Raw genomic sequence first — 17901 nt, forward strand, 5'->3', positions numbered from 1 at the left:
TGAAGCATCTCTCCAGAATCAGCATTGGCAGTTATACGAGTGAAAATACTTCCAGAGACGTGACTATTGGAGACGATGGATATTGCATCTGTTAACTGTCCTAGTTATTTAGTCACCTGAAACATATTAGGTACGTAAATGTTTCCCGTTTGAACAGAAAAAAAAAGTCTGAGCGAAATGGTCCATCTAATACTATCACAATGTCTTCGGTCTTTTGATGCGACGAGAAAAGATTGCATTCAAAGATATTCAAGGAAAGTATACAAAATTCTGAGCGACCTGATTTATCGCACTCCATTTCCCAATTATAATGAGATAATATAGTGTTTAAAAGAAGTGAAGTTCCGCAATGATGTAGGCCTATATAGGTTTATTGATAGAGCATTGTGGTGATTTTTTTTTTGATAGATAACAAGATAGTAGAGTTTCGAAAACGCATTATTATGCTTGCTTTTGTAATCCATTAGACATCATTAACGGCACATGCTGCGTAGGCAGCAAAGTTTGGCCTTATGGATGCGCGACAATGTTAGGGAGCATTCTTATCATATTTTGTCTGAACTCGCTGGAAAAAGACGTGCGACTGATAATTGTCCTGCATGGTTTAAAAGAAGAAAAGGATGAAGTCATCAGCCTCTGATATGTGAGGAATCCATATCATTGTTACGTAATCATCGCATTTTTTTTTAACCATTCACAAGTCCATAGTATGGACACTTGCTGGCACGCCTCTCACCCTTTTTGTCGCGTCATGCATGCAGTTTGACCCCGCTTGCCTCTTATAGTGGATGCGGTTTTCGCGTCATTTTTACGAGAAAAGCTGTATTGCCGATGGATATAATCGTCGATGGTCATCTTATGGGCGCCAGTCAGCATAGATCTAGTCACTGAAGGCGTCGAGCAAGTAAGCTGATTAATGTTACGGAAGAACCAGACTTTCCTTGAGTTCGAGATTCACACGAACTGACGACTCCATTTAACATTATGGCCAATTTGTGCATTTTGTGAAGGTGTCTTTGTGTGAACGTATCTTTATGTAAACTTATACGACAAAGAAAAACCGCAAATGGGGACCTAAAACGGCACCAAGGATTACCTATAACTCTGGATTGGGAGGTCTTCGGGAGGGAAATAAGATAAAACACTTGGAGGATCCCAACTGTAAGACATGGTCCGTGGCTGGGGTATTCTGTAAAAACGATGTCACACTGCGTATAGCCACTTCCTAGAGAGTGAAAGTAAATTTATACTGTGACTGCAGCAGCTCTCTATAGAAGCCTTTTTTTTTTCCTTTTCTTATTAAATCTATGTCAAAGTTAACCAGCATGTCATCGAAGGGACCCGTCAAGACAATGCACTGTGATGTTGACATTCTAACTAGCCTAGATAGTCTGGACTCTAAGTATATGTTATGTGCCGCTATTTTAGCTGCCGTAAAAAACAAAATGCGGTGTTAACATCCTAGATTTCTGTCGAAGCAGTGAAGATTATGCAAGAGAAGACGGTCTTGTATAGGGCCTATAAATTACACGTCGAAATCATAGGCTATATTCGCAATGTGTCATTAAACTTGTTGATCTTCAACGGGTAAAAATACCAAATTTAGACCTATCTGTCTTTCTACAGTGTTGATCCTCCCATCATTCAGTAATTTAGATATTGGTACTTCGACTTTTTATCAATTTTATTCCTTCATTCGGTCTCTTTTTCACGTCCAGGCGTCATTGTAAAGTAGGTTCGACTCTTTAAAGATCTAATTAACAACTGACATTGTCACAAATGTACACACTAGTAGTTATGTACATATCAATGTATCAAGGCTGTATGCATGGTTGTTTTAATGTGTATGTACGCGGGGTGACCAGATTAATGGAGAACATTCTCTATATGATATAGAATAGTACATACAGGCTGACCAGATCAGTGGAGAATTTTCTACGTGGTATAAAATGTAGCTACAGTACATGTATGCATGTGACAGGAAATACATTATAGCTCACTCAATCTAGAATGATCGATAACCCATTCCAGAATATTCTGGGAAGTGCTTACATATTTGACTGAGTGAGGCACTGCCCCTGTAACCCAATGTGATTGGTAGTTAATTTTGGCAATGATGTTATGCACATAGTTAGGCAGTGAGTCATCCAGGATTCCTGGAACTTGGACTTGCTAGTATGTTCAGGTATGTGGCCCCAGGTTGGAGAAAATTATAGAATGTACTAGAAAGGGGTGAATGGATAGTATATAAGCCGGAGAAATTCTGAGGTAGGCAGAGTACCCAACACCTCTGCTCTGAGAGTTACGTCACTTCTGGCTCTGAAGCGACTTGTTATAGTCAGTCCTGTGTTACCTGCTGACCTGCTATACAAACTGTGTTTGTGGAGATAAGGCCTGGGAGACATTTTGCTTGCAGAGAATTAATTTGCATATATTGGAGATAGATTCCATATTTTAGTGTCAACGGACATTATTACGGCAAAGCTGTGACGGGCTGGATTCCTTGCTGGACATTATAAAGTGAATCATCATTCAACGCCTCGACTGGACGTGGTCGTCATAACGTTTGGATTCTGCACGTTTCGCTGTGGACATATATCGTGGATTTTACCCCGGATCTATACCGTGGACTATCGTAACCTGCGCCTTTGGAGTTACGTCGGAGGAATCATTCATCGGTGCATCGAACATCGTATCTGAACATTATCAAAGGATTACTTGATAACAAAATATCAGTCAGTCCGCAGCACGTATGCTAATAAGCCGATCCGGCAAGATTTATTCAGCACTCTCGTTGACGATCTTAGCGTTCGAAAGGTGTCTCGTCGTGCGAGATTTTGCGAGGCTTTGATAGGGCTATGGTTTTCACAGTGTAGCGACTTGTACATACATTCGTCATGGCTTCAAGTCACGGTAAATTGTTCTCCAGACTTTGATCTTTATTTTGATACTAAATTTGCGTATAACATCGGATCTTATCATGACTATATAATCAGTTGAATTTGCGAAAATTTTACCTGCTTTTCACGGAAGATTTTGTCGTCTAAAGTTCTTTTTTGGTTCCTGACCGGATTAAGAAACTGTTGTTTCTGATTTTCGCTTTTTCGTATAGAGGAAACTTAGATGATCATCATATATTGGAGTCAAGGAGACGCAAGCATGATTTATACTAGTTTTTCCGTTTTGAAATGTCTGTAAAATTCACTCCTAAGCCGGAAGTATGCTCCACAGTACAAAGTGTACAGTGGCGCGAGAGAGCTCTCTCATTGGACAGTGCTTGCATTCGGCACTTGAACTTGGCTTGAACTACACCCGTGCCAAGAAACCGCAAGTGGCGTGAAACCGTCATGTAGCAGCGTAATAACGTAATGCAAGCGCTGAATGCAAGCGCTGTCCAATGAGAGAGCTTACTCTTGAGATTGCACGGTTTCAAGCTGATCAGCACTGACATCGATGTATATTTTACTGGTTCCTGACCGGATTAAGCAACAAATTGTCAAGATATTTACATGGATACAAAGATTTGGAGATGGACTACCAAAAAAAGCATTTTCATTGAGACGCAAGGTGAATTTGGTATTTTTTGAACGTCTTGAACGTGTACTGCACGAATTACTTTTTTCATCATTTTTCAAGCTCAAATTACGCTATGATAAATTTCATTTACAATAATTTGAGTAACATGTGACGATAGTTTACATATTATCCTTGAATTTGATACCAAATTGGTGAACATAAGGTGTATTTTTGTTGCCGAAAGCCCAAGGACAAAATCCCCTTACGCATCTCATTACGTATGCAAGCCTAGAGCGGGCTTGAACACGAGTTGAATAAATACGAGCGAATTATCGGGTGCTGTGGACTGACTGATATGTAAGTGATTCCATTACCGATTTGTAATTGTTTCTACTGATCATTATTGTACTGATGTGAAAACCGATTACGAGTCTGAACCGCCTGAACACTAGTTGATTGTTTCTTTTGTGCGATCATTCTCAGAGTGATTTTGGTCGTAACAACATTTTGAAATAAATTTAGTTCGGCGGTGTGAATCAAAATAATTTCCAATCGCTTGACGTCAAAATGATTATTTTTTTTTCCATAGGGCCTAATGTGTTGTAGGCAATACCAAGTTAGTATTTTTTTTTTTTGGGGGGGGGGGGGGATTCTACACCTGAAAATGACCCTCAGTTATGTTATTTGTTTGTTTTGTTTTCCATTGGGGAAGTATGAGGCGCTGTGAAGGCAATCTCTTATCACACAGTAAATTATATAGAGGACTGGGCAATCCTGGGTTTTAGGGGGCTGGATTATTTTAGGCTTTTAACTTCAGCTCAGCCATATGTAATTTACCTTAGCTAAGTATGATTAAATTTAGGTGGCTTTAGGGTTTTTAAAAAGGGTTAGGCTTTAGGGTTTTTAAAAAGGGTTAGAGCTTGGGGTTGGGTTAAGGGCTGTGCTGAAATTAGAAGCCTACAATTTAGCTCCCTAAAACTAAGGATTTTTGAGTACTGAAATGATTTTGCAATAATTTCATTTGAGGAAATATTGTTCAATAGTTAAAATGACGCTTTCGTCCGTGTATTACCTCACCTCAGTATGCTGGGAATGGCCATACTGTTGGAAAACGCACGTTTTGCTCCTGTAAAACGATATCTCGTGAATACACTTCCCAGACGTAGCCCACTCTCCGTTTCGCCGAATCAGAGATGTACTACAGTATAATAATATTATAATACTAGTACACGCTATAATGCCCGGAACCCGCAGACGAACCCCCATTATGCGTGGCAGGACGAAGGTCGACAAACTTTTTACCCAACCGTCTACATTGGAATAGACCCGCGTCTCCTTTGGAGGGACAGGTAGAAGATCGCATTTCCTTCTGCATTTGTGTGATGAAAATGTCATTTTCATTAGTGGCAAAATGTTATCCACTCATAATAATAAATGCTGATACATCTAGAGAAGGTTCTGCAAAATGCAGTCGGCATCCAGCCAGACGTGGAACATAGGAATATTGCATCATTCTGATCGACGTCTGCACCCCACGCAGTCAGTTTATTCAGCGTTCTGATGAATGGACTGTTACATTTTCTGGCGCTGCCGTAGTCACGTCAGTTGAGTAAATTTAGCACTAGTCAAAATGTATGCCGATGGGATAAACTTTGTATGAAAACTATCATCTACATTATCTAGTCGAGTTGGCACTTGCAATGGAATGGAAGGGACTTATTTACAAGGAAAATTTTGCTCTTGTAAGATATCATCCTCCCCTCTTTTCGTTAAAATGGTATCGCCTAAATGCGCGCGCATGCATCTAGTGAATCGAAATGGGCGGAGTCTATTCGCGCAGTCAATGGATCCGTGTAAACAACAACAAATCGTAGTACGGCTGCTAGTGAAAAGCCGCACCTACTAACGTTACTCGTGTGTACACAGAAAGTACACACTAGACATAACCGCATGTGTGCAGCCACGAGGCATTTTACCGGCATCATCGATTCGCCGGGTACAAAGCCACAGACAAAATCCTACAACGACAAGAGCAGACGTACAGCGATTTTGCAGAATATTTACACGTCCACGTATACGAACTATGGAGTTCTGTTTTTGATCGATGAAACCCACTGTTTTGTCAGTGTTGGCATTTTACACTTGATTCACGAGACAAGAAGCGAAAATAGTTTGCGCGAAAAATATTTCATCAAACCGTCGCCACGTAAACTTTCGACCGTTTGTTTCTGAGCTGGCGGAAAATATTTGCTGTGGTAACTGATAATTCATACGTGAGCCCGTCGAGGGATTGGATGATTTGAGAAATCAGGTAAGTCGTATTCAATAAAGTAGAAGACTATTTATAGAATGCTACACAGCCAAGAGGAAAATTGGTAATCAAACCGTTTAATATTTGTCACAAAATAATTTCTGATGTAATTTCCAAGTTATAGACACCGTTCTTCTTCTTCTTCTTCTTCTTCTTCTTCTTCTTCTTCTTCTTCTTCTTCTTTTTTTTTTTTTTACAAAGAACCTTCTTTCCCTTTCGTCCAAAAAACAACCTGATAACTTTGTCTTACAAATTGTACTGTTCGCAAGAAATTACAAAGAATATGCTATCATTATGTTTTTGTTAGCATTGATCGATTTCTCACCGAACAAGTGAGAATAATTAAATATAGATTAGAGAGCAGTCTCCATTTGTATGACATCAGCTAATCGCACTTCAATGTATTTTCTTCAACCAATACAATCAGGTCTGTACGTACATCGGTAAATCACCTTGACTTCATCGAAAAATCGGATAGATAATCGCCACGCGGTCGCATCCGTCCGCCATGTGTCGTCTTGCCCTTGCAGCAGTTTTCATTTTCTGCAGCGTCAGTTTGACGCACGGCGGTGGTAAGTTGTCATCTTCATCAAATTCTTCTGCAGAGTTAGAGATGTCCTAACGTGTCGATCAGCTCTTTTCAAAACATGACAAATTTATAAATTGACTAACAAAACAGTGCGGTGAGAAAGTTCCTTAGAGTGTGTTCACTTTATGCTTATATCCGTCTTGTCACTCGCATGATTTATTCAGTGCCATTATTGTTGTATTCGCGTGTAAAATTGTTGGGTGTGTTCGCATCATATTGGATGTGAATTGCGGGAAGAAAATTTTATTTTGACACGCCATCTAAATTTAATTTCGGGCCACTATTGAATGATCAGTAGTGATCGTTCAACATTATGAACATCACAGAACCTACCACATGTCTCTTTTATGCATGGTCATTTTCGCACCCCGGAATATGCGACCATTTTAGTTTGTCCCGAGTGTGACTTTGAGAGTATGAAGGACATCTTTGTATACAAACAATAGCGACAGCCCGCGCAAGACGTTGCGTGGCTGCGTGCGCGCGAATTTTCGGTGACTACGGCGCGGCGGATGAAACCACGAACACTGCGCGGCGAATGCCTTATTTGGACGAGGAACTGGGGCTTTGTTTTGATCTGTTCGATATCCTCTCCCGCACCCGTCTCATTTTCCCGCGCCCACTTCCACGACCGCGCGCGCTACGGACAAAGTGACACATACGGTTTGAGCATGATGGAGCTACTAAGTAGCTCCATGGTTTGAGCCTGACCACGCTGCGCGCGGGAATGAATTGCATCATTTTATCACACACACACACACACACACACACACACACACACACACATACACACACATTCTGATTACTGTCATGGCGTATACAGTATACGAATCGTGTCAATCATGGAGATACTCCATGTTTCAATACAGATCATGCTTGCAGTCTATGAGAAGATAGTAGTGATTTATGCTTCTGTCGTGCATACATTTGTTTGATAGTATTTCATCACATTTCATCCAAAGTTACACCCAATTTTTTAGATCATGCCTTTCACCGATATATGCCTCTCCCTATCAAAATGCGCGTCCCTTATGCATCAAATGCCGTTCTTAGAGTCACTTTAACTAGATAAAACGGATGATAAAGTGACTTCATGTCGTGTCGAATACCCAGAAATGCTAAGGAAAGGGAGTAAGTGCATTTTCTGAGAGGAATACGTTCCCAGACTTGCGACCCCCCCCCCCAGCTATATCGTGTCAAACCTGGTTTAAAAAAAAAAAAAAAAAATGGTATGTTCGAATTCCTGCTTGCCATCAGCAGCCAGTATGTTTTTTAATAGTGTACAGAATTAAGTAAAAGGAGTGGACTTGACAAAAAAAAAAGTACAAGAAAAGTCATGCAGTTCTTTCACGTTGGAAATGTTTTGTAGTGTGTGTGTGTTTTTTTTTTTTTTTTTGTGACAAGAAAACAGAGAGGTTACCGTAAACCTCCTTACTTGTTTTGTGCTCGAAAGACTTGGGTAGTAACGGAGGAGAAGGTAGAAAGGTTGCCATAGCAACCGTTTTACGTCAGCGGGTCTTATATGAACAGCAAAGCAAGATGCCCAAACCAGTTTTGACAGAAAGTGATTTTACCTTTATAGCTTTCGTAAAGATTATCATCACAAACAGCCAAAGCAGTGTTATTCTCTCATCGTCGCTTTTATATACATCATTAGAGGCTTCTGGTAATGCGACAAGGTGACATTCAAAACGTGCTTTAATTGCTTTGATGAATATGAATATGGCTCGATGATCAGCACTCAGATAAAAATAGTGTTGGTTTTATTTCATGTTAGGTGTTTGTTTGATTTTGTTTTTTGTTCTTTACATTCTACCACCATTCTTGGTTGAACACATCGCAAGCCATTATTGGCAAAATAGTAATTACAAAAATAATCATAATGATAATGATATGAATGATCATTGCAATATATTCAAATCCCCGTAACATCAATGATATCAAAATGTATACGGTTTATTCTTGATACCGTAGTGTCACTGTTGGTATTGTTGGTTTATAATTTGCGTTCCCTGTTTTGCAATATCTATGTTGAGCTTAAGAATTCTAATGAATTAAAACATATTTGATATCATCTCTCTGCGAATGATTATTCATAAGGAAAGCTTGAGTTCAAATTTATCCGGCAAGCGCCATCGTTTTGAACAAAGCGAGACATTCCAGAAACTAACCAGGAGTGTCCGCCCTTACATGGTTTTCGCGTGATCAGGAAAGAAAGGTGGATACGACCTACAGAGCGTTTTCCCGAATACTCAAGTCCCCCACCCAAAGACAAGACTTGTACGTTGTACAATCTCTCCACTGGTCTGTTTACTCTCTTGGCACGTGGCCAAAGCCCATGCGTCACAGTCGAAGGGAGAGAAAAAATGCAGGAATGAAGAGGCGGCTATCGAGGCACAAGAAATTGAGCACATACAATGTTTGGCACGCCACCTTGTTCTTATTAGCCCTCTGCTGTTCAAGGAAGGCTTTGTTTTTGTTGCTGTTTTTTATAATGAAATTTCAATTCAATTTAATTAGAGCAAGTGGGTTTTTTTTTTGTTGTTGTTGTTTTAAGATGGAATGTAGAATATTTTCATGGATGTGTGAGTGTGTATTGTGTGAAGAGGATTGGCTATAGAACTTGCAGGAATGTGCGACGGGATTTCATTGTACATGTTTCACACACACGTAGCCTTCTAGTGTAGTCCGCATTATATGCATGATATTATTATCGATGTACTTCAGAACCTCTGCGTGAAAGTCACCATGTTGTCTGCGATACCTATGGAACTGGTTCCCACATCTATGTTTTACTATCTGTGAATGTCCCAAATGTAACAAAACCTCGTCATTTTTATCACTTATCCACCGAGTTAAATTGCTGTTTTATTTTTCTGTTATTATTTGGATAGGCCTACGTAGCTGCGCATGTTGATTCCCACGAGTGGTAAATCATGTTGAGCCTTTACAGCTCTAGAGTGGGTGGCAGTGTTGTCATGGCAACTACATACGTCAGTTACTGCGTAATTTGAAAGCGGGGTGGGGCTGCCATGAAGTACATTAATAAAGCTCATCATCATACGCTTGCCGCATACTACATTGAAAAGTAGCTCACGTCTGTAGAATGTTTACATCTACGGCTGATATCTGGAGCCATATTTAGCATGTGTAATTTATGTCGAGATAGGCAGCTCGGCCTTCGAAGAAACTGAAACGGAGATTCTTGTTCCTCGTCTAAATGGAAAAGCTCAGATTTGAGTCCCTCATGAATGACAAATAGTAGCGAGTTTGTGCCCTCATGAATGTGTTGGTGTTATTTCTGATGCGATATTAGAAGATGATTTATAACAATGTATCATTCGTGCAAGCATCATTGATGTAATAAAGTAACATTAAAAATTAATGCACTGTATTAGCTGGAAATATTTCGTATACGTTTGCTAGGATTAGGTGCAAAACTAAATCTTTTGTTGTAAGATGATTTAAAAGACCAATGTGGAAGCATTCGGCTTTGTTTTACATATTTAAGTTGGAAATGTGTTTACGAATGATTTTGTGTAGTCGCTAGACGGACCGCCGGCGCTGCGTCACACTGTCCGGACGACCGTCCCTACATGTCCACTGACACCGGGCGATGTACAGCAGAGTGTGGTCCCGGAAAATACGGCGACGACAGTTCTAGGACCTGCGAAGCATGTGGTGAAAATTGCAAGACTTGTCTGGGCCATCCAGAGCATTGCACCAGCTGCGAAGACCCACTGTATTTGTCAGAAAACAGGTGAGTTATTGTACTGAAACGGACATTATACATTCTGTTACATTACCTGGACACGATCTCACTCATGGTTGACGATATCCTGTATGGATGATGATGGCAGTAGTAGGCATGATAACATAATAATGATGCTAATGATAATAATAATAATAATAATAATAATAATAATAATAATAATAATAATAATAACAACAATGGTGATGATGATGTAATAATGATAATGATAATAATAATAATAATTACACGAATGACAACAATGATAGTAATACACAAATTTCTATAAAGTGCAAAAATATATATAAATATACCGAATATTTTGCCGTGCTGGCATGAAGGTCTACACGTGATGTCACAAACCTATACCTAATAAAAAGAATGATACAATGTATGACCCCGTTTACAGTGCGGGGCCGGGCTCGGCCGCGGCCGAGCCGCGGCCGAGCCTCGCAATTTTGTCCGTTTACACTGCTGGGCTCGGCCGCGCTTTTAATTCAAACCTTTCAATATTTTGTCGGAGTGGCGCTCTGCTTGTAAACAAACGCAATTTGGTATTGTCTGGTTTTCAGACCCTTTGCCAACTGAATTCTGTGGCGACGAAGTCGCCGTTCGGGCAAAGGCCTTTGCCGAAGGAAAAAATAATTTGCAGGACAAAACTATCTTAAACTATACTAGTTTTCGACGTTTAGGGGGTTAATATCCTGAATAGCGAAATAGTACAGGCAGAGGGTATGGAAGCCAGACTAAAATTGGCCGCGCATTTGGCCCAGTTTGCGTTTACACTGAGAAAAGGCCGGGCTCGGCCGCGGCTCGGGCTCGGCCGCGGCTCGGCCGCCGTCGAGACCACCTCCAGAGCGTGGCCATTTGCGAGGCCAATTTTGGCCTCGCATTTGGCCTTTTGCGCGTTTACACTAAAATGAAGGTGGGCTCGGCCGCGGCCGAGCCGCGGCCGAGCCTCGCACTGTAAACGGGGTCTACGACACAGGGAGAGAGGAAAAGGATACCATGAAATATTATAGCTATCTTTCAAAGTACAGTGTAATACAAAATTTGTATGCACGGAATTAGGGGAACGTGGGGCAGGATGGGCCACATTTCACTAAATGTGCTTTATTTCAAATACTACGTCACAAACTTCCACATGAAACAGGATTTACAAAGATTGTGTAAGGCAACACTATCACATGTAAATTATCATCTTAATTGCCTACTTTTATTTTACGTAATAGCCATCTCAAAATAGTCAAATCTGTCACATCCTGCCCACATATACGTGGGGCAGGATGGGACAAACAATGAAGACGCATATTTCCGTGTTCCACTTGAAACGGTCGCTCTTTCTTTTGTAATTCCGGACCATTCTGAAACTGAAAAAAGAATAAAACATATACATTAACCTTATCAAATATGATGGGGCAAGATGGGACACCCGCCCATCCTGCCCCGAGGTGGATGTCCCATCCTGCCCCATGCACACACACACAACACTTCTAAGCTCTACACAATACATGCAATGACATACAGTCTGCGTACATTTTGTGAAATAAACTTGATGTATATACTATAAAAACCACACGATATCAACGCTCTACCTTTCTTCATATTATGCCAGGGATATATACTATACATTTCTTAACTGCAGAAATTCTGCCGTCATCGATATCAATTTTTGCGTTTGTCCACCAAAGCTCAAGAGAATCTCAGCTTCACAGAGCGTAAAGATGGCTTCCTGACAGCGTGCTTTTTATCAGTGCCTATTATAGTGCCCTCTGATGCTTACTTAGATAGTTATCGCATTGTCCCATCCTGCCCCGTGTCCCATCTTGCCCCACCTTCCCCTATATATTAGCCTGACTAAATAATCATAACACACAGCGATGAAGATGATTTTAATAATAGCGGCTTAAAGTATCTGTGCGTGTGTGTCCGAAAGTGAAAATAACTATGAAATTTGAGACGAGCTCGAGTAAGCTACAATAAAACAGAAACCATTTGTCGACAAAATACGACCAGCTTTTGTCATACTCGCAGACACATGTTTTCTTTGGCACAAATATAGTGATCTGCTGTAATTGTTCTTTTTTTAAGTACAGGAGTGTATTGCTTTCCGGGAAAGTCGAATTCCACTCCGGTTCCCTTCTTTCTTCTCTGCGGATAAGTTCCGGTAATTGCAATGAAAACAAAACCGAGAAAAAAAAAATACAATCCGGTTTGTTATTTCCATTTTTTTTTTAAGTTCCAAATGTGCTTGTGCTCAACATATTCTCAATGCTCAATACACAACGTAATAAGTTTCTCTCCCTCTCTCTCACACACACACACTATCTCTCTCTTTACACATATCTTAGTTTCTTTTGTATTTCCGTTTTTTATGTATAACAGTATAGGCCTACCAATCATAATTTGTCGTCTACGTGCGGGGGAATGCACTAGCGATCTACAAGCACTGCATGTAAACCTATCCTTTTTTTATGTATTGTATTGTATTGTGTTTATGTATTGTATTGAGATGTAATTCATGTTCTTAATTTCAGTAAAACATTTATATGTTGAAAATGGAAAAAAAAAATAAATGAACGAAATGAATAAATGAAAATACTTGCAAGGAAATAAAAAGAATGAAGGAGAGTGGGTATTGGCGACATCTGAAACCGAAATTAAGTAAATTTTGTTGGGTGTGCGTCGCACGTTACTAAAATTGCTGTCAAAGAACATGACGCTTAGGTCAATATAATATTTGTCTTCGTGTACCAAATGCACACAGTCATTAAGTGGTCTACAGTCCCGATTAAAAATAAACAAATGCATTGAAAAAGACCCTGTTAGTATGCATCCCTGTCCTTGACCGGACCAACGTATTGTGACGTAGAACTTCCTGCAATAATACCTCCAAATTGCCTCTATCCCCTCACTCATTTTCGCCGACCACGTGGCGGTAGAAGCGAGCGGGAGCATATCAACCGTGATACACTTCAGTTCCCCCTCCCCCCCCCCCCGCGTGTTTTTCTTTTTTAATAATATCGTCGTCAAAACAAGATCGCAGTCAGGTCAGACATATCGCGGATTTTTTAGGCCGCGATGAATGTCCCATAGCCACTCGCGATCTCTCCCCTCCCCGCTCCCCGCTCGCGCAGGATGACCTGTTCGCCCTCAATAAAAGAGAACTAAATCAAGGCACCGAGGCCTGACGCAACTGACCCACATTGCCGAGGTCGTTTTTCACATCTGCACGAGAACTAATTTCACACCCGCCCCATCAGGTCTTCTCACGATACCCCACCCGCGGATCAGGTCACGTTCATGGACTCAGTACAATGACCATGGGGTAAAAATGAGGTCATCCGGTTAGTCTCAGTTAAAGGAGACCTCCAGATGATTTTCAGACTTATACATATGAACAACTATAAATTGGTTATACCGGGTACAGAGTTTCAGAATTTATAGTGATTGGGATGAGGAAAAAGAATGTTTTCAAAATTTATAACAAATCACTATGAACAAGGATGATGACATGACAGCCTCACTAAAGGAATGCACAAGTTGGGGCTCAAGGAAGCAGAACAAAAGAAGAAGGCATGCATACATTATCCACAGGTGAACTTGCAAACTGGCAGTATTGTAATGGGAATAACACTGCTACATTTCTGAAATATGTGAGGCTCCTACGTCATCATCATTGTTCAGTGTAATTTGTTTAAAGTTTTTTCAAAGTATTTTTTCTCTGCTCAAGGACCACAATAAATTCAACAAATCTACACATGGAGCTGTTGATTTATGTATTATATGATGTGAAATTATGAAAATCGTCTGGAATGCCCCTTTAACGGAAACGTAATAGAGTAAGAAGAAGAAGAAGAAGGAAAAAAAAAACCAAACAAACCCTGAGGCTGTGTAGACACCAAAGTAGTCCTTCGAAAGAGATCACCCCTTCCTTTGTTGTTGTCTCAAGTTGACGCATATAGCGTTGGGATGATCATTGCTGTCGTAAAATTAGATCATGCCATCCACTATCAAAATGAACGAAAATCCCCGAACTCTTTCCGGAACATTAGTGCTGCAGAGCTGGGCGAAATTTCCCCGATTCTACAGTAGGCTTCCCGACAACTCGGATATCATTTCATGTCCATATACAAGATTAATAACAATCTTCCTGATTCAGGACTTATTATTTGCCCATTTTATGCATGCAACACACGAGTTTCTCCTTGATCGCTCTTTAGAATTCCTCGATTTTGATGGATAAAATGAATGTGACCCCGGGTGTGAGCCCCGGTGCTGAAGGCATGTACATAATTATAGTCGTCAGTATATAGTCAGATTAAGTTCTCCCCAGGTTTTATGATAGTCATACGCTAAATTTCTGAAAATGATTCAATAGCAGTAACACTTCCGGCAAACAGCGCATCAATAGTAGTATTGATGTTTGTTGTTTGTTGTTTAGTTTTGTTTCGCTTTGCTTTACTTTGCGTTGTGTTGTGTTTTGTTTTGTTTTGTTTGTTTGTTTGGGGTTTTTTTTTGGGGGGGGGGGGTGTAGGGGCAGATAAGGAAGCGGTGGACGTGTTATTTAAAGCGAGAGGAACACCCAACCGTCTTTCTCATTACGCAGATACATTATCATCATTATTAAGTTGACAGTCGCGGAACGTTTAAGATCAAAATAACGAGATATTAATTTCGCTTCTAAGAAAAAAGGGGGATGAAAACCTTTATAATCGTTGCTCTCATTATTTCCGGGAAAATAATAGCACGAACATTCCCAGCTTGAAAGATGTTATGTTGAATTAAATGGATTTCCAAATTGAAAAGTGTACCACAGCTTGTAAATTCCAGATAAAACCAGTTTAGGAGCGTGATTCGCGTGTTTCTCTGTCTCCATATTAGTGTTTTATTTCGTTCTGTAGACCTACTCTGGCAGAAAGCCATACTCGACCAGACATGCTACATTCATGCTGAGCTAATTCTATCCGATTCCTTACAAAGCAGACAAGACAAAGCTCTATTCATGCATTTTTACAGTACACCTTCATCGTCAATCTCATTCTTAACTCGTAATGAGTTGCCACATTATTTTATTCTTGCTTGGATCAATGTTTTTCTTTCTTTGATATGCCAATTGTCCATAGCACATGTGCGTGAATGTTTACTTTGCAGACATGCGTGTGGGAAACTTGTCTGCATTACAAATGCATGGAACAGCGAAAACAGACGATGTATACAATACAATCTAAATAAATGATCTCATTATCAAGAAAGAGATTAAGAAAAGGAAAGACTTGAAACCGGAGTGCATGCATGTTCCAGCAGAAAACGATCCACGGATCATTAATCACTCCCAAGTTATTTACAGATTAAATGATGCTCATTGACAGTAAAGTCATCCAGGTCTTGTTGACGATAATACCGAGTTGAACACAAAAGTTTGAATTTTTGGAAATTTTGTCTCAATAACTTTAAGAATACAGGACACGGCTTTGGACGAATCCATGCGCTACTGTCGAATAGGAGAACATTTGCGAAAAAGTTATATCTATATATTGTTCTACAATGGACTGGTGGAGATTTTAGCGGAAACGACATCGGAATGAAATCGGATATTGATGAAGATATGAACACCTAGTTTCGTCCGACATTAAAAAGAAACGAAAAATAATGCGACTTAAAAAAAAAATGCTTTATAGAAGTTGGTTGATGATAATTGTGTCAGAAAATATTCTTATCATTGAAGTTGTGGGAGATGAAATACATACTTTTGTACATGTTGGCTTATCGCTTATTGCTTATCGCCAGATGTGAGACTGACTGCGGGTCGCTTCTTTCTCGGGGACCTGCCCGTGGTCGCATTCGCCTGTCCGGAGGCCGCAATAGCTTCGAGGGTGTTGTTGAGATCTTGCACGACGGGGTGTACGGAACCATATGCGACGACGGCTGGAATATCAATGCTGCCCACGTTGTCTGTGCCGAACTTGAGCTAGGTATGCGATACCTACGAGTATAATGTTTTTTAAGCTTGATGGTGGATAAAGAAGTGACGTTTAGCTGTGGACTTTAGTCAGAATTATTCGTGGGCCTGTACATCAGCACACTATGAAAATTATTGCTGACAATTTGAGAATGTATGATAATCATGAACCCCTCGCGTTTTCTGTTCTCTTCTTGCATATTTCGGATGGTAGTGATGTTTTAACCACCTTTGAAACTCAATTTATATTTGAAAAAAATGTAATCCACCTGGCGAAAAAAAAAAATGCAAAGTACATTTACAAACAAACACAAAACGGGGATTTATATTCCGGTGCCATATTCCTCATGTTACATCTGTTAATTTCATATACATTCCTGTAATAAAATGTTATAGCATCAAATTGAATCAAGACTTCTGTATCTTTGTCTGTCAAGGCCAAGCGTTGGAGGCAGTAAATGCACAGGAGGCGGGATTCGAACCTGTGTCTGTCCGCACCCCGATCCTGCTTGACAATGTCAGGTGCAGCGGGGATGAGTCCAACATTCGGTCATGTACCCATAGCCAGTGGTACACAAACATGTGTGGCCACTTCGAGGATGCAGGTAAGTACGATACTTTGATAATGAAGCAGATGATAATTGTACAAATATTAACACAATTAATTCCTGATAATGATGAAAGCAAAAATGTATAATATGTTATGATTGCCTGCGGAGAAACAGATAAAGATACGCTCATAAAATGATGCGCACCTTAGCTATTTGTGTGTGCATAGGTGAGATGATTGCGTGATGATCATAGGTTTCATTTGTGTCTCCATCCTTTCAACAACAACAAAAAAATATATAAATAAATAAATATATATATATATTTGCCGTACTTGTGTGCGTTCTATCCATTTCTTATCTAAATAGGTAGATACATGAAGGTAAAATGTCTCTCCATTTTCGTTTTTCTCATAGCACATAGGTCTTGTACCAAATAAATTTGCGCTTAGTTTTGTAATCTTGTGAATCTTAAACGCACATGAACTGATGGAAACATATTCATATCATTCCCAAGGAGTGCGTTGTTCTGGTCCTGACGTAACGCGCATGTGCGTGAAGTCGTGCGGGGACGGCTACTATCGGGTGCCCGGAACCAACCAATGCGAGCTCTGCGACCCGGAGTGTAACACCTGTGCGGAGCGCGCCGACAAATGTCTGTCGTGCGACGCGCCGCGCTACCTGCATGACGATCGGTGCGTCGAGGACTGCGGTATCGGTTTCTACGGCTATTCGAGAACACGCACGTGCGAGCCATGCAGCCCGTACTGCAAGAACTGCGGGGACGGCGACCGGGATGATGCCTGCACAAGCTGTCCCGACAACACATACCTGTCAAACGGAAGATGCATTTCAAACTGCCCAGCTCCGCTGCTCTCGAAAGATCTCGCTATACGTCTGGTAGACGGTACAACGCCGTACGAAGGACGTGTGGAGGTGAGATGATCTATGTTAGGAATTTCCTTTTCTTTGTGATGATACTAATTTCAAAGTTGATAGTTCTAGTAGCCATATCATTCCTCATGTGCCAACCGTGTTACTAAGACTCGGGAGAGGTAGATCCGAACAGAATGATAAACAGCCTCTGAAAATTGTCACTTGTCTGTTAGTCGAGCCAAAATCTTGTTTCAAATTAGACTACAAGTATTTTGTGAAGGAGTTGAATCCATCATGTGCTTATGGACTCTTTGTTTCCTGGTTTTTCAGCAAGACCTTTACTTTTAG

At 40.5% G+C, this 17901-nt stretch overlaps 1 protein-coding gene across 1 annotated transcript in view; it reads left to right on the plus strand.

The window, feature by feature from the left end:
* The first annotated feature begins 828 nt into the window (after nucleotides 1–828).
* The window catches only part of LOC140231289 (antigen WC1.1-like), a 41250-nt gene continuing 24177 nt past the window's right edge, over nucleotides 829–17901 (plus strand). Inside the window, exons 1-6 of the mRNA XM_072311434.1 lie at nucleotides 829–904; nucleotides 6255–6399; nucleotides 9960–10176; nucleotides 15958–16142; nucleotides 16567–16734; nucleotides 17195–17613. Of these exons, the coding sequence (XP_072167535.1) occupies nucleotides 6336–6399; nucleotides 9960–10176; nucleotides 15958–16142; nucleotides 16567–16734; nucleotides 17195–17613 (1053 nt within the window). The 5' untranslated portion in view covers nucleotides 829–904; nucleotides 6255–6335. The remainder of the gene's footprint in view (nucleotides 905–6254; nucleotides 6400–9959; nucleotides 10177–15957; nucleotides 16143–16566; nucleotides 16735–17194; nucleotides 17614–17901) is intronic.

This window comes from Diadema setosum, chromosome 7, assembly GCF_964275005.1.
Source record: "Diadema setosum chromosome 7, eeDiaSeto1, whole genome shotgun sequence".
In the NCBI taxonomy this organism is placed as follows: Eukaryota; Metazoa; Echinodermata; class Echinoidea; order Diadematoida; family Diadematidae; genus Diadema; species Diadema setosum.